The sequence below is a fragment of the Lemur catta genome, chromosome 7 (assembly GCF_020740605.2).
Source record: "Lemur catta isolate mLemCat1 chromosome 7, mLemCat1.pri, whole genome shotgun sequence".
Taxonomy (NCBI): domain Eukaryota; kingdom Metazoa; phylum Chordata; class Mammalia; order Primates; family Lemuridae; genus Lemur; species Lemur catta.
The window spans coordinates 91,419,758-91,442,961 of NC_059134.1; the positions used below are offsets into that span (position 1 = coordinate 91,419,758).

The 23,204-nt window shown below is 40.3% G+C and overlaps 1 protein-coding gene across 3 annotated transcripts in view; it reads left to right on the forward strand.

The window, feature by feature from the left end:
* Nucleotides 1–21,003, forward strand: part of ALKBH3 (alkB homolog 3, alpha-ketoglutarate dependent dioxygenase) — a 28,651-nt gene extending 7,648 nt beyond the window's left edge. For 2 of the 3 annotated variants that reach the window (XM_045557853.1, XM_045557852.1), the window contains exons 7-10: nt 1,227–1,315; nt 6,772–6,981; nt 19,874–19,972; nt 20,754–21,003. In XM_045557853.1, the coding sequence (XP_045413809.1) occupies nt 1,227–1,315; nt 6,772–6,981; nt 19,874–19,972; nt 20,754–20,846 (491 nt within the window). In that variant the 3' untranslated portion in view covers nt 20,847–21,003. Of the gene's footprint in view, nt 1–1,226; nt 1,316–6,771; nt 6,982–19,873; nt 19,973–20,488; nt 20,718–20,753 lie in introns of those variants that run through there. The other variant, XM_045557854.1, reaches the window with a different exon arrangement.
* The last annotated feature ends 2,201 nt before the right edge of the window (nt 21,004–23,204 follow it).

The following is a 23,204-nucleotide window of genomic DNA, read 5'->3' on the forward strand; positions in this document are numbered from 1 at the left end:
GGGCCAACTGTACTGGCTTCATTTTTGTTACACGTCAGAATGGGTGTTAGCTTTTTCAGGGCAGCCTTCTCTCAACTCCCAGCAGTTTCTTTAGAGGGCTTTGGGAGACAGACTTCTATTTGATTGTTGGCTTGTCATTCTAAGTAATTGTTAATTTTAGGCAAATTACAGTTAAGTAACTCTCAGATCTTTGGTTTTCTTATCTGTAAAACTGAGCTAATAATAATTTCTACCTTATAAAGTTGTGCTAATTAAATGAGATAATGCATGATAAGTGCTTAACAGAATGCCTGGTACATAGTCAGCCTTCAGTGAACATTAGCTGCTTTTATTATTATTGTTCTTATTGTTGTCCTGAGTAATTCCAGTTTGGGGAAAATAGGCCAGATGAAGTGGCTCATGCCTGTAATCCTAGCACCCTAGGAGGCGAAGGCCGGAGGATCACTTGAGCTCAGGAATTCGAGACCGGCTTGAGCAAGAGTGAGACCCCCGTCTCTACTAAAAATAGAAAAATTAGCCAGGCATCAGGGTGTGCGCCTGTAGTCCCAGCTACTTGGGAGGCTGAGGCAGGAGGATCGCTTGAGCCCATGAGTTTGAGTTTGCTGTGAGCTAGGCTGACACCATGACATTCTACTCAGGGCAGTGGAGTGAGACTCTGTCTCAAAAAAACAAAACAAAACAATTTTGGGAAAATAGAAGATCTATAGATAACTCCCTCTCTACACAAATTTGAACATCAAAAACTCTGACTAAAATTGGCAACATGCTACAGTTGGTCAGAGCACTATTTCCTTTGCTTGGGATCAAAAGGCCTTATACAATATTGGACACAGGGATGAATGGTTCCTCTTGTTTCTCGTATGAATGTTGGTGCCACAAATTCCTATGGCATGGGTTCAGGCTCCATATCCTGCTTTTTGAGATCATCCCTAATCTGAGCCCTACTATTCCCAAGTGTGACTCCTTCTCTTTTGTTTATGTCATCACTGATGTAAGCAAGTCACACACATTCTCGTCTTGGAGCCTTTGCCCATGCTGTGACTGCCATGCCTTCTCTATCTTTTCTTTCATATCCTCTGTGGAGGTGGAACCTTGGGTCAGAGACTATCTTTACTTTTCCTTTGTATTTCTCATAATTTCTTACACATTGCAAGGCACAGAGTTGGCACTCAGTATACCTTCAATAGCACTAAACCATTTCAAAGGCCCTGTATTTTCTTTCTTAGATATAACTTATCAGCAACCAAGACTTACAGCATGGTATGGAGAACTTCCTTACACTTATTCAAGAGTCACTATGGAACCAAACCCTCACGTATGTTGAAATATTGTTGTTGGTATGGTTTTATAGACTATATACTATAAGTGTTCAGTGCTATAAAATAACAATAAATTACCTTGTAGAGATGCATGCTGGTTCCTAGTTCAGAAAAGCCTCTGAGTTCAAGCATGAGTCTTTGTGCTCATCATCCTTTATGTGCTTTTGATCCACACATGAACTCGGAGGGTGAGAAAAAACTGGAACTAGAGTAAACAGGAAACAGAGTCCAGGATTTCAGGAAAAGAAACTATTTCTCCTCCTAATATCCCCCTCCCTCAGGCTTTTCTGGCTGCAATCCTCCTGTGTACACTGTGCTATGCGTTTGCTGTGGGGCTACATCCTTATGACTGGCCAGTAAGGTCAGAATGTCTTTTTCCATTTCTCAGGCTCTTTTGCTGTTTGAGAAAAAATCTAGTGTTTTTCTTGTTGACACTGTATTCATTCTATGGCTGCAGTTCTCAGACTTCCAACTTATTACTGCTTTAGCTTGTTTCTACTGCTTCTTTTGTTTTTAAAAATTTCCATGACAGTAGACAAAGATATTCTAGTATATAAATTAAGCTTGTCCAGAGGATGGAGTTAAGGTCCAAGAAATAGCTCCCTGTTTAGTCTCTGGAATCTTGCCTTTGGCAAACAGTGTTATGCTTTATTGAAAGAGACTTTGAAGAAAATGGAGTTTTGCTTATGGCATTGAGATACACAGAAATGTGACACATTTCAGAGCTTCTAGTAATCTGTAATCACAGACTACCACCTTACTAAGATGTTCAGGGATAAAATATTCACTGAAAGTGCATGGCTTTTTCACATAAGGAGATAATTGCGTGCTTTGGTTTCTAGGGCTGCATTTAGAATTTGATCCAGGGAAGTGTTGAGACCCTTTATATCTGTGATTGATTTGGAAACAGAGAGAATTGAATTAGGCCAGTCCAGCATAGGTTGCTTCCCTGTTCCTGTCAGAATTAATTTATCATCTTGTCAACAGTCATAGCAGAGAAGTTGAGGATTAAACAGGCATGTGGGGACGAAGTCCTTTCTCATTCATTCTAGTTTAGCTATTAGAACAGGATGTCTCAACCTCAGTACTGTTGACATTTTGGGCTAGATAATTCTTTCTTGTGGGGCTGTCCTGTGCACTGTAGGATGTTTAGCAGTATCTATCCACTAGTTGCCAGTGGCACCTCTCACCCAGTCATGACAACTAAAACTGACTCCAGACATTGTCAGATATCTGCTGGGGTGGGCAAAATTGCCCCTGGTTAAGATCCACTCTTTGAGAATAAACTTAAAGTACACAGGATCTGCTGAGTAAAGTAACCCCTTATTTTCTGACACTTTGGGAACATTTTGACAGCTCTTCAAAAGAATTTTTTTATGATAGTCCTTTTTCAAAAATATAAATAATGGCCAGGCACGGTGGCTCACACCTGTAATCCCAGCACTTTGGGAGGCTGAGACGGGAGGATCACTTGAGTCCAGGAGTTCAAGACAAGCCTGAGCAACGTAGCAAGACCACATCTCTGCAAAAACTAAAAAACTTAACCATTTATGGTGGTGCCCACCTGTAGTCCCAGCTACTTGGAAGGCTGAGACAGGAGGATCAGTGGAGCCTGGGAGTTTGAGGTTGCAGTGAGCTGTGTTGACGCCACTGCACTCTAGCCCAGGCAACAGAGTGAGACCCTGTCTTAAAAAAAAATGTGAATAATATGTGATTATTGAAAATTTAGAAACTGCAGATAAACATAAAGAAGAATATTAAAATTTTTGGTAATGCTGGCACCTGATGTTTTAGTTCTAATCTTTTTTATTTTAGGAAAATATATTTAGAGAATCTTTTTTCTATAAAATTAAATTCTGTATACTATGTTTCATTTAATTATGTGTCATTAACATGTTATAGTATCATTAAATATTCTGCAACATCATATTCAATAGCTGCATAGTACTCTGTAATCTGTGTTTACCGTAATTTATTCAAACAACCATCTGTAGTTGGATATTAAGGTGGTCAAATTAGAGTTCTTTAATTTGGATTTGACTGGCTCATAACTTTGTGTTTATTGTTAAGAGATTTAGTTCATTTATATGCTGTCTTAAACAAAATCAAAAGAGTTGCCCTTCTCAGATTTTCTTAAAGGAGGACACACTAGTGTATATGGATGTTGTCTGTATGTATGTTGAGGGCACTTGTTTAATTTAAAAATTGTTACTACCTCAAGCTTAATATGCCATAGAAGAGGAACAGGTTCAGTCATAGGTTTTTAAATTTCTTTTAGTCTTTGTTCAAACTAAATCTTATATGAACCCAATGTATAAAACAGATCAAAGCCTTTACTGGCTGGGAGTTCACCAACTTGACCTCTCCTTTCTCCTGCTATCGACCTGGAGGCACCACTGTGGTACCCAGGGCTCTATAAAACATTGTTTGAAATCCACTGAATAGGTCCTTTTACTTCTGTGATTCATATTTTCTTGTACTCTTTTCCTCAAATGTCTTTTAAGGATAGAATGTCTTCACTGAACAGTGAGATGATGCTGAATTTTAATTTAGACATTCAGTTCTGAGGGATCTGTATATAGAGTATTGGTTGGAGAGTCTAAATTAATCCTGTAGTTCATTATCCCCCCCCTTTTTTTCCCTTTTCTCTGTACTTCACTACCAAAAATAACCAAGAGAAAAAATACCTACTTAGAAACATAATGCAAACTTGATGTTATCATAGTGCTTAGTCCCCAAGCAAGACAGGGAAGTGCTAATTAGATTCACAGTCACATTGTAGAAAAGCTATCTTTCTCTTTTTCATTCTTGTTTTTCTCCTTAAGTGTATAATTGTAGCATCTGATCTTTATCTCCATGAAGATAAATTTAAAGCTGCAAAATAAATAGGAAATACAGCTTGCTGACATTATTATTGGAATTTCACTTTGGAATTTATTCTCTTGAACATAGGTTAGTTTAATAACATTTTTGTTTTGTGAGGGTAGATCTCATGTTATATTTTTTTCTACCACAATAGAGAAAGATGCAGAAACTTCCAACTTCCAGAGCCTTCGTGAGTCTTTCCAGGTTTAAATCCTCTGCTTAGAATGTAATACTAATATCCACAACAAGAATTCCAGCTTTAAGCATGGTTTTCACATTATAGAAAAGCTGAGTGATTCTCACATGTTTCCCCGGCAGTTTTACCTGATGGCAGCCATGGGACATCCTTAACATTATCTTTCCTTTGCTGAACATCCATTCCTTCACTACCAAACATACAACATAGTCAGACATTGGAGGAGTTCTCTAAAGTGGCAGTTCGTACAGTGTAATCTTAGGATTCCCTGGATGGGAAACTCTTTTTTGGAATCTGTAAGTAAAACTATTTTTGTAACAATAGTAAGAAAATAGGACATTTTCACTGTGTTGAATTTGCACTGATGGTGCAAAAGTAATAACGGATAAAACCACTGGCACCTTAGCATGAATCAAGTCATTGTCATCAAACTATACTAGTAGTCATTGTGTTCTTCATCACCGTGCACTTCCAGTTTAAAATGTTTAAAATGATTATTTGATTTAAGAATGTCCCTTGATGAAGCAGTAAACATTATTAGTTTTACTAAATCTCAGTCTTTGAACAAATGTCTTCTTAATAGTTTTTCTGATAAAATTGGAAGTATGCCTAAAGCACTCGTGATACAAATCAAGGTGTGATCGTTTGAGCTGTATGCTGAAGTAGCTACTTTTTTCATGGACTGTTTTTACTTAAAAGACAACTGGCAAACAGACTTGTAACTATTAAAACTTGAGTATTTAGCAGATACTTTCTCATAAATGAATGAAGTGAATGTCACTTCAAGAAAACAATGGACAGAATTTGTTACTAATGATAAAAGTTGAGTTTTCAAGCAAAAATTAGAATTTTAGAAAAATGGTATCTGCCACTGTGAGCCTGATCTCTTCCCATTACTTATACTTTTCTGATGATCAGTGGTAATAACAGATGTGATTTTTTGTTATTGTGTAATGAAATGGCGTCAGCATTTAGAAGATCCCTGTAATTCGGTGAACTAATATTTTCCAGATGACCAATGGTTGATGTTATAAAACCGTACAAGGTTAAAGATCTTTTCAAATTGCAAGCTGGACCAGTGGATTTAAATGTAAAAAATATGAAAAATTTGATATGGTTTTAGATTCCACATTTCAGCTAATCTCTAAAAAATCACCACTTGATGATTTTTGGTATAATATCAAAGAAAAATATCTACAATTATTTGAAAAAGGATATAAACTATGTGTGTGAATCCAGTTTTGTTCATATGCTTCAACAAAACAACCTATTTTAACAGATTGAATGCAGAAGCAGATATGAGAATCAACTCTCTTCTGTTAAGTCAGACATTAAAGAGATTTACATAACAATGCCACTCCTCTCATCAATTTTTTGTATTGGAAATTATAATTATTTTTCAAAAAATATTTGTGTTATTGCATTTTAAATGAATTAACCAGTATTTTAAATTTTTTTGAGTTTTCATTTTAAATATGGCACCTACCAATTGGTATAACCCATATAAACAAAAGTTCTTTGGGGTTCTCAATAATTTTTAATAGTGTGAAGTTTGAGAACCACTGTTCTAAAGGAAGCTCTATAAAGCAATTGATTTCTGGGAAGAAAGACAGAATTCTAGTTAGAACCAATAGTAGCTATTCTCTTTGTAGCTCCCAAGTACAACCCAAGGTCAGGGGTCCCAGCCTCCTGTAGTACACCTGGCAAGACAGTTCAAAATATAAACTGCATCAGTGAACTCAATGCCCAGGAGGTGGGGCCATGGAATCTGTTTACGTCTTCTGTAGTTCACAGTCCATGCACTTGTTAAGAGCGTGTCATGATTCCCATTCTGTAGAAAAGAATGTTTTCCCCTTTCAGATTCTGTTTTTAGGAAGTTAGCCACTCTGGAAGTTTTAAATATCTTTTTAAAAAAGCAATTCTGCCGTTCAGAATAAAATAGAAATAGACTGAACAGAGAGCCATCCGGTAGGAAAGTTGTTTCACTCTTTAGACGTCACTCTGAGTCTGCTAACTACCTGGCAACGTGTCCGCTTTACTGCTGCACCTACCACCTTGGGGACTTATCAAGGTCACTGCCCTGAATATACTGACATCTTCTTTGCAAGCATCATAGAAAGGATGAGATGGGTAAATAGACCCTGGTCCTCATGACATTGCTATACCAAATTTAGTACTTCTATAAAATTGAAGAGTTCAACTTTCTTCAGAGTAGAAATGATAGGAGGGAATTGAACTATTCTTCTTGCCTTCTGTTTATTGCACTCCAAGCAGTTTATTTCATGTCCCAGTTTATAACTTGAATGATTTTGCCCTTTCTGTTTTTCCATGTGGCTGCCACCCTGTGTCTTATGTGACTGTCTCTGCCCTTTGCTTGCCTGTTGATTGCAGTGGCATCCTGTGCTGAGCACACTAAAGCACCGCATTGAGGAGAACACCGGCCACACCTTCAACTCCTTGCTCTGCAATCTTTACCGAAATGAGAAGGACAGTGTGGACTGGCATAGCGACGATGAACCCTCACTCGGGAGGTGCCCCATCATTGCTTCACTCAGTTTTGGTGCCACACGCACTTTTGAGATGAGGAAGAAGCCACCGCCAGTGAGTACTCTCCTTTTCTTATGCTCTTTCTTCCTTCCATTATTCTGTGAAAAGTGGAGCTCCTAAAAGCTCCTACTTTCAGATTTAGAGGATGGGAATACACGTTTCATCGATAAAACATTTTCAACTGATTGTTTACCCCATGGTTAACTTTTGGCTTCCAAAGTGCCCATTCATTTACTTATTCAACAGGAATTACCTGCCCTTGTACCCCTGTTGCTGGGGGCTCGTTTCCATTGAAGGAAAGGACAGACACAGTCCCTGTCCTCATGGAGATACAGTCTAGTGGGGGTGGACAGATACTGCTGATTACTCAAATCACTGCAATCGTGGTAAATGCTAAGAAAGAAAGTTTATAGAAGGATGACTCAAGCTAGTGGGGGCAAGAAGGGAAAGAAAGGAGGCACAAGGAAGATGCCCCTGAAGAAGTCTTCATTGTAAGTATTCTTCATGGTGATGTGCCACTTCTCTGTAAGGGAGCATCACGTGCATCCTCATTCCTTCTTAGCCTTCTCCTGAAACACAGATGGATCTGTAACTCTTTCAGAGAGAGCAAACTCAAGCCAGATTATCAGAGGTGATGGTCTGTCCACAGTCAGGTACAAAAGCCATGACTGAACTTACCATATAGTAACTTCAGTTTTCCACTGCAGTTCTTACCTAGATTGCATGACATTTGAGGGATACTAGGGTTATTAATTCTTTTGAATCAACAGTGTAGTACCTTAGGACTAAGGTAGAAAGAACTCCAAGAAAAGAGCAAACTTCTACCAAATTATTTTATTTCCAGGGTTTGTGAATTTTCCTAACCAAAATTCCTGATCATTCTGGCTTATAACATTATACCAGACCCAGTCAGTGTGGAAGGCCAACCAGTGGGCTGTTTGTTGTCCATGACCTAATCCAGACCACATCATTATTAGTCAGTCAGTGCGCATGTTTGTTCCTCATCGGATATACATCTCTGAGAATACCATTAACAGACTGGGTCTTTCCCTCATGTGTATTTGAGTTTCCATGCATGGTACTTTGAAGCATATTGCATTATTTTGCATATATGCCATTAAGCTCCTTTTGTTGGTATAATTTCCCTTGATTATGTTTTCTCTGCTTTTGTTTACACAGAAACTTTGGTCATTGTTAGTAGTGATTGTCAGTTGCCGTGTCATATTGAGTGAACTTGCTCCCTGGGCACTTTGAGTAGCCTTCACGGTTACGTTGGTAACCTGCCTTCTCATGTAGCAAGGAGCACTGTTTGAGAATGAGACAACCCAACCTTTGCTATATTCTTTTTAGGTGTGGTTATATTTCTGTACACACCCTTCCACTCAGTTAAATAGCAAGTTCACACATGTGAAGAATTCATCCTGCCCTTAGCTCATGTTATAGAAAAGCAGAGAAACCCTGTATGTCTCATTATTTAAGTGCAGACCTTCTTCTCAGGCCAGACATACGGAACATCAACTTTTTGCCAGGTGTGGTCATGGGGCCTGAGACTCTAGCAGTGAATGAGCTCTCCTCCTGGAGCTCATCTAGCACATGCTCGTGCTGTGCCTCCCTCCTAGAGTTAGCCTTCATGCCTTCTGATTGGCAAACAAGTTATAGTGTATATAATCTTTGGTATAATCTTGGTCTTTGGTCCTTTGCAGCTATTTTCTTTGTTGCTAAGTATTTAAATATTCAGTTACTATTTCTTTACACACATACATTCACCACTACTACCCCCTTTTAAAAACATTTTTGGCCTTTTTATAGATTGAGAGCTTAAGAATCCCCAAAGTATGCTTTCTGGATAATTAGTTTTACTATAGAAACAGTTTCCAACTATTAAGCATTAACTATCTTCTGGTGCCCAGAAATACCCCATTCCGTCTCCCCTCCAGGCAGCTGAAGCTCTTCATTTTCTCATATAAATATATAATGCATGGTAATCAAGAGCTACTTTTTGGTAATTCAGTTATGTTACAAGTTAATGTGCAGACAGAGAACATAACTACCACATACAGCACTGTTTCTGTGAGCAACTGTTTGGAACAGACTCTGTGTTTAAGAGGGAGATTGCCCATACCCCACACTAAAGCTTTCTCTTCTCCTCAGCCTTCTTGGAGTCTGTTTTGATGAACACAAATGAAAAGCACAGGCCATGAAACACTCAAAAAGTAGTAAAGTCCCCTTAATTATTTACTGGTAGCAAAGGAATACGCACAGTAACTGTGGTAGCTGAGTTGTTGAAAATACAGATCTAGTAAGTAAGAAAATTTGTCTGAGATTTTCAAATAAAGTTGGCTGAGGAAACAGATTTGGAAAGAAATATAAACATGTCAGTACTTCAGGTTATTGACTCTAGTAAGTTTTGGCTTCTCATCTAGTCTTAACTATGAATTTGAGGCAATTTTTGTATATCCTCTCAATTCTGGCTTTTGTTTAAGATGGAGAAGTTGAATGTTATATTTGAAATGATAATCACACATTAGTAAATACAGTTTAAAATGCCTTTTTTTTTTTCAGAACCTGTAAGTTCCATTCTTGTGTAAACAGGACACAGGTTTAAACTTTTGAAAAGATTCCTTCAAGTTTCATTAATAGATTCCAAAAATCCAAATCCACAAATGTAGCTAAACTAGAAGTTCAGAAGCCTTTCTTTGACTTGACAGCCTTGGAAGTATCTTAGAGTACATCATCTTTATCTTATAAATGATCCTTTTTCTGAAGGATTGAAAGGAAATAGTTATTGCAAGTCTTTGTCTACTTTTTTCCCTAAACTCTAACTCTGAGAACATAACTCATGATTCATACAACTCAAGGTAAAAGCATAAATTAAAAACTGTAAATTAGGTTAGTCTTCTGTGTGGGATTTGTGGGAGTCTGACTTCCTGTAACTCTTAGGGACCTGTCTCAGTATGCCACTATAGACTGTAATTTTCATGTCTGTTGACAAGACATTTGGAGTATGTTAAGGTTGTGGGAGGGAATCTTTCAAACTCCTATTAGCTTTGGCCCATCAAAGGAGAAGCTAATACCTGGCTGACTTGAGTCACAGTTTCTCATCTGAAGCGGGCATAGAAGAGTCATGAGATTTCCTGCACTTCATTTAAGCATGCAGCTTTGAGACAGAAAAGCATTTGTTTTGGGCCACTTTCAAAGAGAATTAGTCATGATTTTTAAAGAATTCAAACTCCTCCATCCCTGCAGCAGCTATTTGTTTTGCAATCTGGCACCTTGAGCACATCTCTAGAGCTGCTTATCTTCTGAAAGCTGCCCCAGTTCCACACACTGTATTCCTAACAATCTCTCCCTGTGCTGAGATGGTAAGGAGATCTTTGTTTCCTAAACACCAGTGCCCCTCTGATTCATACGCTTGGCTCAGTCAGCATACATCATCCCTGGAATTAAATATTTTACTCCTCCGAGGTGCTGATCCTTTTTTCACTGTCCTGTAGTCCAAGTCTGCCAACTCCTGTGTATTCGTTTTGATTTTAGAATAAGTTGCCATTTCCTTTAATGATAGTAAAGCATGTGGGGACATGGTAGACTTGTTGGAGCTTGCTTTTCCATTCTGTCCAATCCCTTATTTTGTTTAGTTCAAATCAAAGACTAAGTGATCTTCTGTATCTGTATTCCGGCCAGTCAGGCTATACTGTCTTAAGACCAAGCTAAAGCTTACCAAATACATTGCAGTAGACCTTTATTATTCTGTCAGGTGGGGTTCATCAGAGCTTTTCTACGCTTCTTTTCCCAAACCCAGTTGTACTTTCCAAACCACATTGTGTCCCTGTTTGCAAAGATTAGTCTGGTTCTTTTCCCAGCTAGCTTTAATTCTTTACTGAAAAACAAACTGGAAAAGGAACTACAAAAGCCATTTGGCAGGCTGCTATTTCTCTGTCGGTTACCATGGAAACAGTGATGGCTGGGGGGGTATTATTAGATAATAGCAGGAAGTTTGTGATGCACTGGAGGTTTAGATGCCAAAAGCCTTGTTTTTCTAGCAAATTACCGCTGGATAAACTGTGTCCTTCATCAGCTGAATCCTGGGAATGTGAGGGGCTCAAAGTGATTTTGCTGAGGAAAGTTGGGCCTTTCTCTAACCACTTCTCACTCTAGTCCTTCTGAAGGATGTGAACCCTGTTCGTATCACTGGAAGAGATGGCCGTGAAAGCACATCTGGTGGTAGAGACTCTGAGAGCACCCAGTGCATTGTCGGTCCCAGGACCTCCCTTTCTAATTGGTTGGTTTTCTTTTTTTTTTTTCTTTTTCTTTTTTTTTTTTTTTTTTGAGACAGAGTCTCGCTCTGTTGCCCAGGCTAGAGTGCTGTGATGTCAGCCTAGCTCACAGCAACCTTAAACTCCTGGGCTCAAGCAATCCTCCTGCCTCAGCGTCCCGAGTAGCTGGGACTGCAGGCATGCACCACCATGCCCAGCTAATTTTTTCTATATATTTTTAGTTGTCCAGCTAATTTCTTTCTATTTTTAGTAGAGATGGGATCCCGCCCTTGCTCAGGCTGGTCTCGAACTCCTGAGCTCAAATGATCCACCTACCTTGGCCTCCCAGAATGCTAGGATTACATGCCACCACGCCCAGCCTGGTTGGTTTTCTTTACACACTACTGGGAAGAGTGGAATATAAAAAGGTCAATCTGATTATAAATATTGTTATTTTTTTCTAGGACTTTGGAAAAAATGAGGATATTGGAATCCAAAACAATATGATACTGAATAGCTTAAATTTGGAAACTGAATAAGCTAGAACTGTGCAGCATTTCATAGAGTAGCGACTGAACCTCCACCTTAGCAGCTCCTACTGCTGCTAGTCCAATCATCCACCCTTATTAATCCATCTGCTGATTGTAGCCTCTCCTCTGAGAGAGCACAGGAAATACTTGGAAGAAATTATTGATAACCATGATCATTTTAAAACATACCCTAATGAAATTTTAAAAATCAGGTTTTGTTTCCTGTTTCTGTCCCTGATGTTTAAAAAGCACTTAACTGCCTCATTTATTTTTATTCCTTTTCTGTGAATGGGAATGATACTTGGTAGATACTTCATGGGAGTCATTGAAAAGTTTTCCCATGAAAATTGTTGCAGTACTCAGTGAATATTTAAGCTATCATAAATGGTAGATGCCATGGTGACTTTTCAGGTGTGGAAATTGAAAAAGGAAATGCATAGCATTTCCTAAAACTCCAAGGTACCAGTGGTCTGCAAAATGGGTATTCATTGAGAGAGTACAGGGAAGTCTCAGGGAGGGTGAGGCGGCCTGTGGATGAGAAATGATGATTAAGTTTTTGAGCTTCTATCTCTAGGACCATTTAATGGTTTGGAGAATGTGAGAGTGATTGGATAAGTGAATATATGTATGTGTGTTTAGGCAGATTAAGATAGGTAGTCCTGGTAGGACTTGAATTATCTTCCGACTTGAGATCCTCTGGGAGTTGGAATCATTTGCTTCCCTGCGGCCTTGTCTCAGGCTAAAATTCACGCCCTGACTCCCACTGGGAATAATTAATTTTTGCAACAAGCCTCCCAGTTTTGTATTGCTAGTGACAGCACTTTTAGCTTTAGGAGGGCAACCTTTTGCAAAGTGATTCATTCTGTTTCTGTGTGTGCCGTGATTATGATGGGGTTGGCTTGCAAACCTGACTTTCAGATCTTGTCCCAGTGGTAGAGTTTTTTTCTCCCCTTGCCAGACTTTTTAAGAACTATTCTCGAGCCTTCTGGTGATTTTCTCATCTTTCAGAAGTCACATTTTCATGGAGGATGGCTGCCTAGCTGAGGCAGAAAAGAGCTAAATGTGTTTGAAGATGGGAAAGGAGGCCCTGCCCTAGAGCAGAGTGAGCCAGTGTGAGGAGCGTAGCAGGTGATGAGATCGAGAAAGTGGGCAGGGCCTGGTCATGCAGAGACTTGGGAGCCTCCGGAAAGAGTGGGTTTTATTTTACATACATGAAGAGGCCATTGAGGTATGTTAAGTGGAAGAGTGACATGATCTGATTGGCAATTTTAAAAGGTCACTATTACTACCGCATGGAGCCTAGACTAGAAAGGAACAAGAGTAGAAACAAGGAGATCAATTAGGAGGTTGTTAGACCTTATGTATACTTGGGACCAAGGTTGAGAAGGAGAGAGAGCGATCATGAGCTCAGAGGAGCAGGGATTTTTAAGGGAGTCATGGGAATAAGAGGAGCAGGGATTTTTAAGGGAGTCATGGGAATAATAATCTGAAAGTGCTAATGAGGAGGGAGGAGAATACTCTGTCACCTGGCTCCGTGATCCACTGGATTAGGAGACATGTTTACCTTCCACATGAAAGGGTTCAGGGAATTTGCAATCTTCTGGAGATAGCCAGATTTCAGCTAGGACAAGGAAGCAGAGGGAGCCTTCAGAGCTCATGGAGGTTGAGGATATAGGTGAGTTTGCTCATCTCTGAATGAGAATTCCAGAGAACACAGTGGAAGGGTACAGAGGGAAAGTAGTGAGGGGTTATGTGTAATCAGATTATGCCCAGGAACAGTTTGGGAATGAGTATACTGGTATTAACAGATGGCTGGAGAGGCTTGCACTTCTGCTAATGACTGGGCTCAGCTGGATGTCAGGAATGGCGGAATTTGTTCTCATATGCTTTTAGAGGATGGAGGGTGTTTATTTCTGGTGCTATGGTCTGGAGTAGAAGCTCTTTCAAGACAGCAGTTCTTTTAAGCTGCATTTCTTGGAAATATTATATTACCAAGAATGGATCTTCATCACATTAACTCTTCTGATTTCAAATGCACATTCAGTGAAGCTGGAACAGCTACAATGTGGGTGGAGAGCTGAGTTTGTTTTTGCTTAAATTCATTAACTTCTCACTCCCATCCTACCCTCAGTACTATATTAACAATAAATCTGAACAATATACTCTGTCAGCAGGTATTTCACTCTAAATTTCATTTACCTTTCAATGTGTACAATCCAGAAGGGAAGGCAGGAGTGTATCTACTAGTTTGGGCTGTAGTGCTGTGCTTTCAGTGCCTGCAGGGAGAGCCTCTGCTGCATCCAGTCACCAGGATCTGTCACCACTGTGCATGAAACTCGGCCTCTATTTGCTGCCTTTTCTTCCTCCCATTGGCTTCTGAAATACTATTTTATTTGGTATTCTCATACTTTTTCATTCTGTTATTTTTCTGTACATTATTTTTTCAGAGATTATAAACTGGCAGTATATTGTAAATGCCATATGGGGAAGGTCCCTTTCTTGTTTATCATTATGTCCCTTATCTGCAGCTTAAACTTTTATCTCAAGTTTCCAGTCATCACTTTCTACAAAATTCTAGGATTACAGGCGTGAGCCACCATGCCTGGCCCCCAGTGTTTTTAAAGAAACGAATTTCGTTGCTAAAATTTATGACTCAGGAGATTTCACATGAAAATCCCACTGATCAATTTCCCTGGAAAACCCAGAAGATGAGACAACACTGCGGAGCAATGAGCTGGAGCAGCTCATTGGCAGAGCAGCTACCACTTTATGCAGGCCACTGGTTCCCCACGGCCCCCACTCCCTATGTGTTGCACCTGGCCCATGCCTCTTGTTTATGCTACTTGCTGGTGTTTGTGACCCCTACAGTATATTTGGGGTGCCATATAATTAGGACAGGAAATATTATAGGGTTTCAGAAGGAATAGAGCTCACTTTGGAGAACACAGTATAGTGGAAAGAATATAAGCTTTAGAGCCAGGCAGATCTATTGTTCAAATGCTAGCCTGGCCTCCAGCTAGCCTTTTGCCTTAGACAGGTATTCTCCCTCTAGCTCCCTTTGCTGATTATAAAATGGATAATATTGCCCCCCACCCACTACTTTTACAGGGTTGTAGTGAGGATTAGCCATAATGTGTATATGTAATAGTTACCTAACATGCTTGGCACCTGAGCACATTCCATGGTTGATCCTGTCCAAAAAGTCCAACAGGACACCTTGGTTTAAGTACTTGGAAATTGTTATAAAAAGAAGCATAGGGGACAAAAACCCCACAAAACTTCAGGTAGACTAAAGAGTTAAATCTAAAAAATGTATCTTTTTTCTTTTTTAACTAAAAGGAAATGCAGTTGTATATTTAACTTTCCTCAGGATGAGAAAAAGCTTTCTAAGCATGAAAACCATGAAGGAGAGCCAAAGAAAGGTCAGGAGAGTTGACTCTAAAATTTTTGAGCTATTCTATGTTAAATATTATAAGCACAGTTAAAAGATAGCAAATGAGAAAAGTATTTGCAAAAAGTATGACAGAGGGCTAATATCCCACTATTCATGGTTATAGATCAATAAGAAAAAACATTAACATCCCCGTAGAATAATGGACAAAGGACATGAACAGAGAAGAGAGTTCACAGTAGAAGAAACACAAACAGCAAATAGGCATGTAAGAAAAAGTTGAACTGGGCTAGTAAACCAAGAATTCTAAGTTTGAATGAGTTGCCATTTCTCCCCTAATTTTTTTCATCATTGTCAGCCAGAAGATAGGTACTGTCATTCTTTTCTGATGGAATTATAAATTGCCGTAGCCTTCCCAAGAAAGCAGTTTGGCAGTATAAATCAAGTGCCTTAAAGTTTGTACCCTTGGCTCTAGTAATTTCATTCTTTAAGAATATATTTTAGAGACTGGGCATGGTGGCTCATGCCTAGCACTTTGGGAGGCCAAGGTGGGAGTATTGCTTGAGGCTAGGAGTTCAAGACCAGCCTGAGCAAGAGCAAGACTCCATCTCTACAAAAAGTAGAAAAATTAGCTGCGTGTAATGGTACATGCCTGTAGTCCCAGCTATTTGGGAGACTGAGGCATGAGAATTGCTTGAGCCCAGGAGTTTGAAGTTGCAGTGAGCTAATATGACACCAATGCATGCTAGCCTAGGCAACAGAGTGAGACGCTGTCTAAATATATATATATTTTTTCTAGAATACATATATATTCTATAAATATAGTCAGAAATGTTTTGCCCTCAAATCTACTTGCAGTAGCTTTTTCTTTTCTTTTTTTTTTAAAATAATACTAGTATATTAAAATTTCAGTCTCCAACAATGTTTTCCTTACTGCTGTATCCTTGCACTAGCACAATGCCTGACACATACAGGTGGTCACAAAGTATTTATGAGTTTAAAGAAGGAAGGATATGTTCATATGAAGGAATATTATATAACTATATTTTTGAAAGAGTGTATATTTAAATATGTAGAAAAATGCTCACAATATAATGTTAAAAATGTAGACTGCACAATTGTACCCTACAATATAGAACATAGAATATTCCATGTGTGTGCTTGTGTGAATGCTGGATTAAAGGTGATTTTTTTTTTTTTTTTTGAGACAGAGTCTCGCTTTGTTGCCCGGGCTAGACTGAGTGCCGTGGCGTCAGCCTAGCTCACAGCAACCTCAAACTCCTTGGCTTAACTGATCCTACTGCCTCAGCCTCCCGAGTAGCTGGGACTACAGGCATGCACCGCCATGCCCAGCTAATTTTTTCCATATATATTTTTAGTTGGCCAGATAATTTCTTTCCATTTTTTTAGTAGAGACGGGGTCTCACTCTTGCTCAGGGTGGTCTCGAACTCCTGACCTTCAGTGATCCACCCTCCTCGGCCTCCCAGAGTGCTAGGATTACAGGCGTGAGCCACCGCGCCCGGCCTAATGGTGATTTTTTTAAATATTTTCTGGGTACTTTTCCTCAGTCATTCAGCACATATTTCTTGATATGTGTAGTAGACACTGTATATGTTTCTTAAGAGCAGGGCCACATAGGCCTTTCCTCATGGAGTTTATAAGAGAGTAGGAAGCCAGACATTGAATAAGTAATTACAAATGCATCATTTACTTTAGTGAACTTACGTTACTTTTATATTCTAGAAAGAAAAACTATGACGATGATTTTAAAGCATCAATGATTATTTGTAATTTCCAAGATACCCTTTTAGGACAAGAAGGGGGTGATTATAAGAAAAATCCAAATCTCATACAATATGAATTACCCTTCCAATGAAAAGAAAAATGTTTTAGTTTCCTGTCTGTTGGATGGGTAGTAATGACAACAATAAATACACCCAGATTTTTTTTCCTAAATAGCATTTTACTAAAGAAAACTGAGGAGGATAATATCTTGGTGAGGTGGAGGTAAGAGTTGTGGGAAGCCTTAGAAAAGCAGAATTAAACATTCAAATGAATTGACTGTGGTTGGAGAGAGAGGGAGAATGTTGATCAACATTAATGTAAAAAAAAAAAATATATATATATATATATATTTGCTTTTTCCATGTACTTGTAAGGTTTCAATGTATAGAAAACCAACACCAAAACCTATCCTGTTGATTCATTGTGATCCCAAAAGCTTCTTTTAACCAGGATCAAGGATGGAAAATTTTATCCTAAGCCATGGTTTTCCGGGGGTGTGTTGTGTTTTGTTTTGAACAAAGTCCTGAGTAAATCAAAAGGTCTACAGAGACTTGTTTTGGGAACTTAGCCATGCTTAATGACTGTGAAGGCGCTCCTCTGAACAGTCTGACCTGTGCTTCCACTGTTGCTTATCCATTTATCAACCTGAGCCTTTGTGCGTAGCCACGTAAACTCCTCTGACCTTTATCTGCCTCCTAAGTGGAAAAAGTCTCCATGCACCTTGGGTAAGTTAAAGGGTGGCACTATGGTCTGGGGTCACTGGCCTCCAGAGAACGATGCATTTGTGAGGTCTGTTGTGTTGGTAGGATCCCTTGTCCTCTTTCCTGTCCACCTCCTTCTGCAAATTAGGAATGCACTTCCTAAGCCAAGGGTGTTGGGAGGAATAAACAAGCAGCAAATTAATGACATCGCCTCTCACAGTGGGTGGACTGTGTATCACTGTCTCCTCTGTGGACTGACTCAAGTGGCTCCCTCCCAGATGAAGCCTCATTCTCTTCTACTTTTTGGTATGACTAATCATTCTATTTATTGGGTGTAATGTATTCAAACCAACCTGAGGCTCTCTGTCATTTGAAAATTTCAGATCTTAGGAACATTCAGTGAAATGTGGATCTGTTGAACATCACTTTCCGTCCAGTGCTGATACTTGTCTCTTGCATTTGGAATTGTTTTTCATTTGTGAGGGATACGCCTGCTTCAGATTTCCAGGAATTACAGTGCTCACCTCTTCTCTTCCATTGGTGTTAGCACCTCTTCCTTCCCAATAATGTTTTTAATGTTCTAAGAGATCCTCATCTCAGAATTGTCCTCATGTGGTTAAGTCTTTCTTCTCTGCGTCATTCTACTCTCCTGTCCTAGTGTCTATACTTGATTTATGGATTAAGGCCTTGTTGCACTCCCTAATTATGTGGAGGGTAGCAGAAATTCTTCTGCTTCTAGCTATGTTAAACCTTGATCTGGTAACTGACTTTACAGCCTAAATTAAGGAGCCCTGGACTCTCTAATCTCATGGACGATACAATGCACTCCCTTCTGATATCTCTTCTCCAGTAGGACATATAGCTCCTGTGGCTGGCATATTTTTTTCCAGAAGGTAGTCTTTTGCTTTTCTGCAATGGAGCTGGGCTACCCTGAGGGCAGGGTCACCTTCCCACTGTTCTCTGGTTGGCTGAGGGGCCAGATGTAAATGTTTTAGAGCCTGCTTATTATTGTAAGAGAAAAGGTGGCAGACACAATTAAAATCAATCACTGAAGCCAAAAGTTATTTCAAATATTGCTTCTGTCTTCTGCCTGTAAAAATTATGACTGTACTTGACAAAGTCACTGCCAAGGGTTGGGGCCTGGAACTTAGACTGTTTATGCAAGTTCATTATTGTTTTGATTTTGATTTTCTTGGGGGAAATCATTATAAACAGTTAAGTTCTCAGAAGCACCCCTCCAGTAATAAACATAAACACAGTATTGCACTGACATCAATCCTGCAGTAACCCAAAGGTAACCCCTTGCATGGGAAGTGAAGCAGATGAATGGAGCGGCCTGTCAGTTCTGGCCTGAATGGAGATGAAGAAATGGAAGCTCAGGTCTGTCCTAGCCTCAACCTTGACATGCTTTTTGTTGCTCTGGGCAAGAAAGTTGTTGAACATACCCCTTTGTCAGCTTGAAGGAGGAGTAACACCACCTATTGATTGCTTCACAGGCTATGCTGTGAAGACTCACGATAATATTGGACACAAATTGATTTTGAGCTCTCTGGAAGAAAGTGGCAGTGTAAAGACACGGCATTTGTTCAGGAGTTGTGATCCATCCTTAAAGGCTTAACTAGCCAATCTCCGTTTGGCAGCACTGTTCCGGTCAAGCCAGAGCTCCCTTCTTTGAGGAAATATTTCTGTTGTCTGTTCTAGAAAGAGGCAAGAGGACATCTCCAAAACAGCAAAGTAGCCATGGAAGAGTTGTGCCTACTTTTAGCATGGGTGCCAATTATTAAATTAGCATAAATTGTGACAAGGAGAAGCAGAACTCATCACATCAAGTCTTGGTTAAAAGGCCGTATTTTCCACACTGACTATGTTAAAATGTAGAGCACACAATAGGCAGATGCAAAGAATTCTTGTGTATGTGACTTTTCATTCCTTCACAGGCCAAAATGGGCTTTTCTGGGTTTCAGATGGTGGTGATAATAGCTAGCACTTACGCTGTCCTTACGATGTGCCAGGCTCCAGGTGGTTTACACATATTCTATCAAGGCTCACAGTAGCCCTGGGTGGCAGATACTGTCATCATCCCCATTTTACAAATAAGTAAACCAAGGTACAGAGAGGTGAGATAACTTGTCCACAGCCAAGCAGCTGCCAAATGCCAGAGCCAGTACGTGAACCCCCGCAGTCTGGCTGAGGAGTAGAGGGTTCCATTGTTTTGACCGCTGTCAGGTTTGTTGCATCTGGATCACGCCAGGAAAAAATTCAGTGCAGTGAATGCTGTTTTCTAGGAAGAGAATGGAGACTACACGTATGTGGAAAGAGTGAAGATACCCTTGGATCACGGGACCTTGTTAATCATGGAGGGCGCCACACAAGCTGACTGGCAGGTGAGAATGCACACGTAATGTGGAGTCACTCTCGCGTGAAGGCGGTTTCCTGACTGGCTGAGGATTAGCAGTTGCTAAGTAAACGTGAAAAGTAGGTTCCTTTTATAATGAGCAAGAGGCAATAGGGCGGCCTTATTTCCAAGGAATTTTGATACTTACTGACAATCAAAATGCACCTCTGCAGCAGTGGTATCTGGTGGAACTTTCCATGATGATGGAAGTATTCTGTGTGGTAGCCACTAGCCATGAGTGACTATTGACTTCTTAAAATGTGGCTAGCGTGCTATAAAGAACTGCATTTCTAATTTAATTTTAATTAAATCTAAATAGCTTCAGGTAGCTAGTGACTTTGTCACTGGACCAAAAGTTCCACAGCTAGGCCAGGCCATTTTTAGGCCAGATCATTTCTATGGTGTGCATATTAATGTAAAAACACTTAGCATGAGAGTGGAATCACATGCCTTTCTTTGGTCTCATCTATTTATGTTTTCCTTATGATATTTGGAAAACTGGCAGGAGTCTGAGAGGAAGAGCAACAATTGGGAAAGATGAAAATATCTCACTGCAGGGATGCTGGCATAGCACCGTGGGGGCAGGGATGGGAATTTGTTTCAGGGAAGGAGACCTGTGTCCACAAGAATGTAAAGAACTTATTGCGGCTCATTTAAAGGGGGATAAAATGGAAATATTTCTGTATTCTTATAAATAAGTCTTAAATTGCTTTCAACTAAAATATGTGTGTGTGTATTTATGTCAGAGAGCTATGTATATTTCCATATAGCATCGAGTGCCCAAAGAATACCACTCTAGAGACCCGAGAGTCAACCTGACCTTTCGGACAGTTTATCCAGACCCTAGAGGGGCACCCCAGTGATGTGAGATCTTTGAGAGAGAAGCCGCACTGAGACTGAGCAACCCTTCCACGGAGAAGAAACTTCAAGAGGCCGGTTCCCACTGATCTCATGGTGTGGCTGTTTGGAAGATGGTGGGGTTTGTTTCCCAGCTCCTATTAAATGAGAGCCAGCAGTTCATATTGGTACTATGTCTATGGTGGGAATGGTTATCACTAATCACATTGCAAAATTGCATATTATCTTTAGGCAAATTAAAATCCATGTGGCTGTGCTCATGGATGATTTTGTCCATAAGCAGTTTTTCTCCTGCCCTCCCCTACCCCTTCATTTGAGGAAATATGAATGGACTTGTGCCTCTGGGGAAAATCTGCACATGTTTGTTCCATGTGACTTTAGTGGAGATGTAAATATGTATCAGTGACTCTGGAGCCTTCCCTAGGCAGACAGCTGCTGAAACCCAAACAGAGGTGGTTTCACCCTGGCTTGTGTGCTGCTGTAATGAAAAGCTGCACATTCAGGGAACACAGGATTTAACTGAGTCTCCTTGCCTGTCAGTCTTCCTGCGACACTCAGACAGGTCACAGGCCTCTGAATAAAGAGTGAAGGCAGGATGCTCGAGTCCAGCCACCTGCAAGCAGTCACCTGGACTCCTTGTATTATGAGAGCCCACTGTGCCCTTGGAGGGAGGAATAACTGGGTGATGTCATGATAAGGAGCAGGCTGAAATACAGGCAGAAGCGCAGCACATGCCCTGCTAATGACAGCTGTTCCACACAGATTAGATCCCCCTAGAGAATCACTTGAGTCATTTAAACCTCAACCAGATAGAAGTGGGAGCAGCCCTGTGGGGAATACACTCAATTGCCTAATAGTTCTCGTCACCTTCAATTTCAGTAGCCTGATGACTAAGGCTCTCTTCTGACTCAGTGTTCTCTTACATACAATTTCCCAAGGTACAAGGGTTAGGCTGTGATGTCAGTGAGGTTCCCAAAACAAAACAGAGTGCTGCCCCTTGTTGCATCATAAAAGCACGTGTCATCTTGACCTCTGGACTCAGGAACAGTGTGCTAGATTCATTCCAAACCAAGATATGGAAAACCTGAGAGAAAGAAAACGAATTTAAATGGATGAAAATAGGGCAAGAGAGTTAGAGTTCCCCTGTCTGCCTGTGAGGGAAATTTACAGCACCTTCTTGCTTTCTGTCCTACTTCCATCCCATGCTGTGGGATTGAATCTGTCATGGTACGGTGCCGCAGGCCCTACAGGCCCTTACTCAGCTCAGGTGTACCGCCTTGCCTGGCCACACTGTTCTCTCACAAGCTCTCTGGCTCCTTGCGTCGTAGTCCCTATTTTTCTTTTTTTAAATATGTTCCTTCTCTAAAAAATACTAAATGCTTTATAAAATTTGAGCATCACACTAAGCCTTCCAGTGACGGAGGTACAAATCTGCATAAAAATAAAATAAAGCGTCTTTTTAATTCCAGCTGTTCTTCTACTAAAGCAGACAACACCTGGCCAGGTGGCATAGCCCGCTTTGGTTCTAAGCTTGATGCGTGACACTGGGAGATTTCTCTTCCCTTCCTTACAAATGAAAGAACTGGCAGATGGTTCCAAGTCTTCCAGCCTCCCTCCCTCCTAATGGAGTGTCATGATCTCCTCCTGCGTCAGCTGTGCGTTTGATCTCTCTGCTCTGTCACACCCCTGTCTCTCAGGGCAACAAATGCTTACTCTACAGCAGACAGGGTGGGCTGCCACCTGGGTTTCTTGGTCTGAAAGCAGCAAATCTTAGGTTTTGTTTCTTGCTGTCACTGTAAATACCATATGCCAGAAGTGACATTTTTTTCCACCACTGAGATAATGTCCCTTCTGAAACATCAAGTAGGTACTTGCTGTGGAGTAAAATTACAGGGTTTAATAATGGACGGGAGTTCCAGTCCATGGCTAAAGACAGCCCTATGCAGTGACTGCATCAGCTTGTTGCTACATGTTACTGATGGTAGATCTGAGCTGGGAATTAGGGGTAAAGTATTTTTTGCTTACATTACCTGTAAAGCAGAGGAAGCAAATGTAACAGCAATAGCACGAAGAAAATCAGGTTTGGTTTTTTTAGCTGCCCTTTTTCTGAGCTTCAGCAGCCTGCCAGGCACTGTCCTTGGAGCTTATAGACATGATTCCTAATTCTCCCCATAGCCCTGCAAGAAAGAGATACTACTCCCCTCACAGAGACTAGGAAACTGAGTCTCCGAGAGGTTAAGTAATTTAACAGGACTTGTAGTGGCAGAGCTAGAATTCAAACCACAGGCTAGTCCCTCAACCTGTGTGCTTTTTCCTCTGCTGTGCTGAATTTTGGTGGAATAGTCTGCTGGACGTCCCTGGAA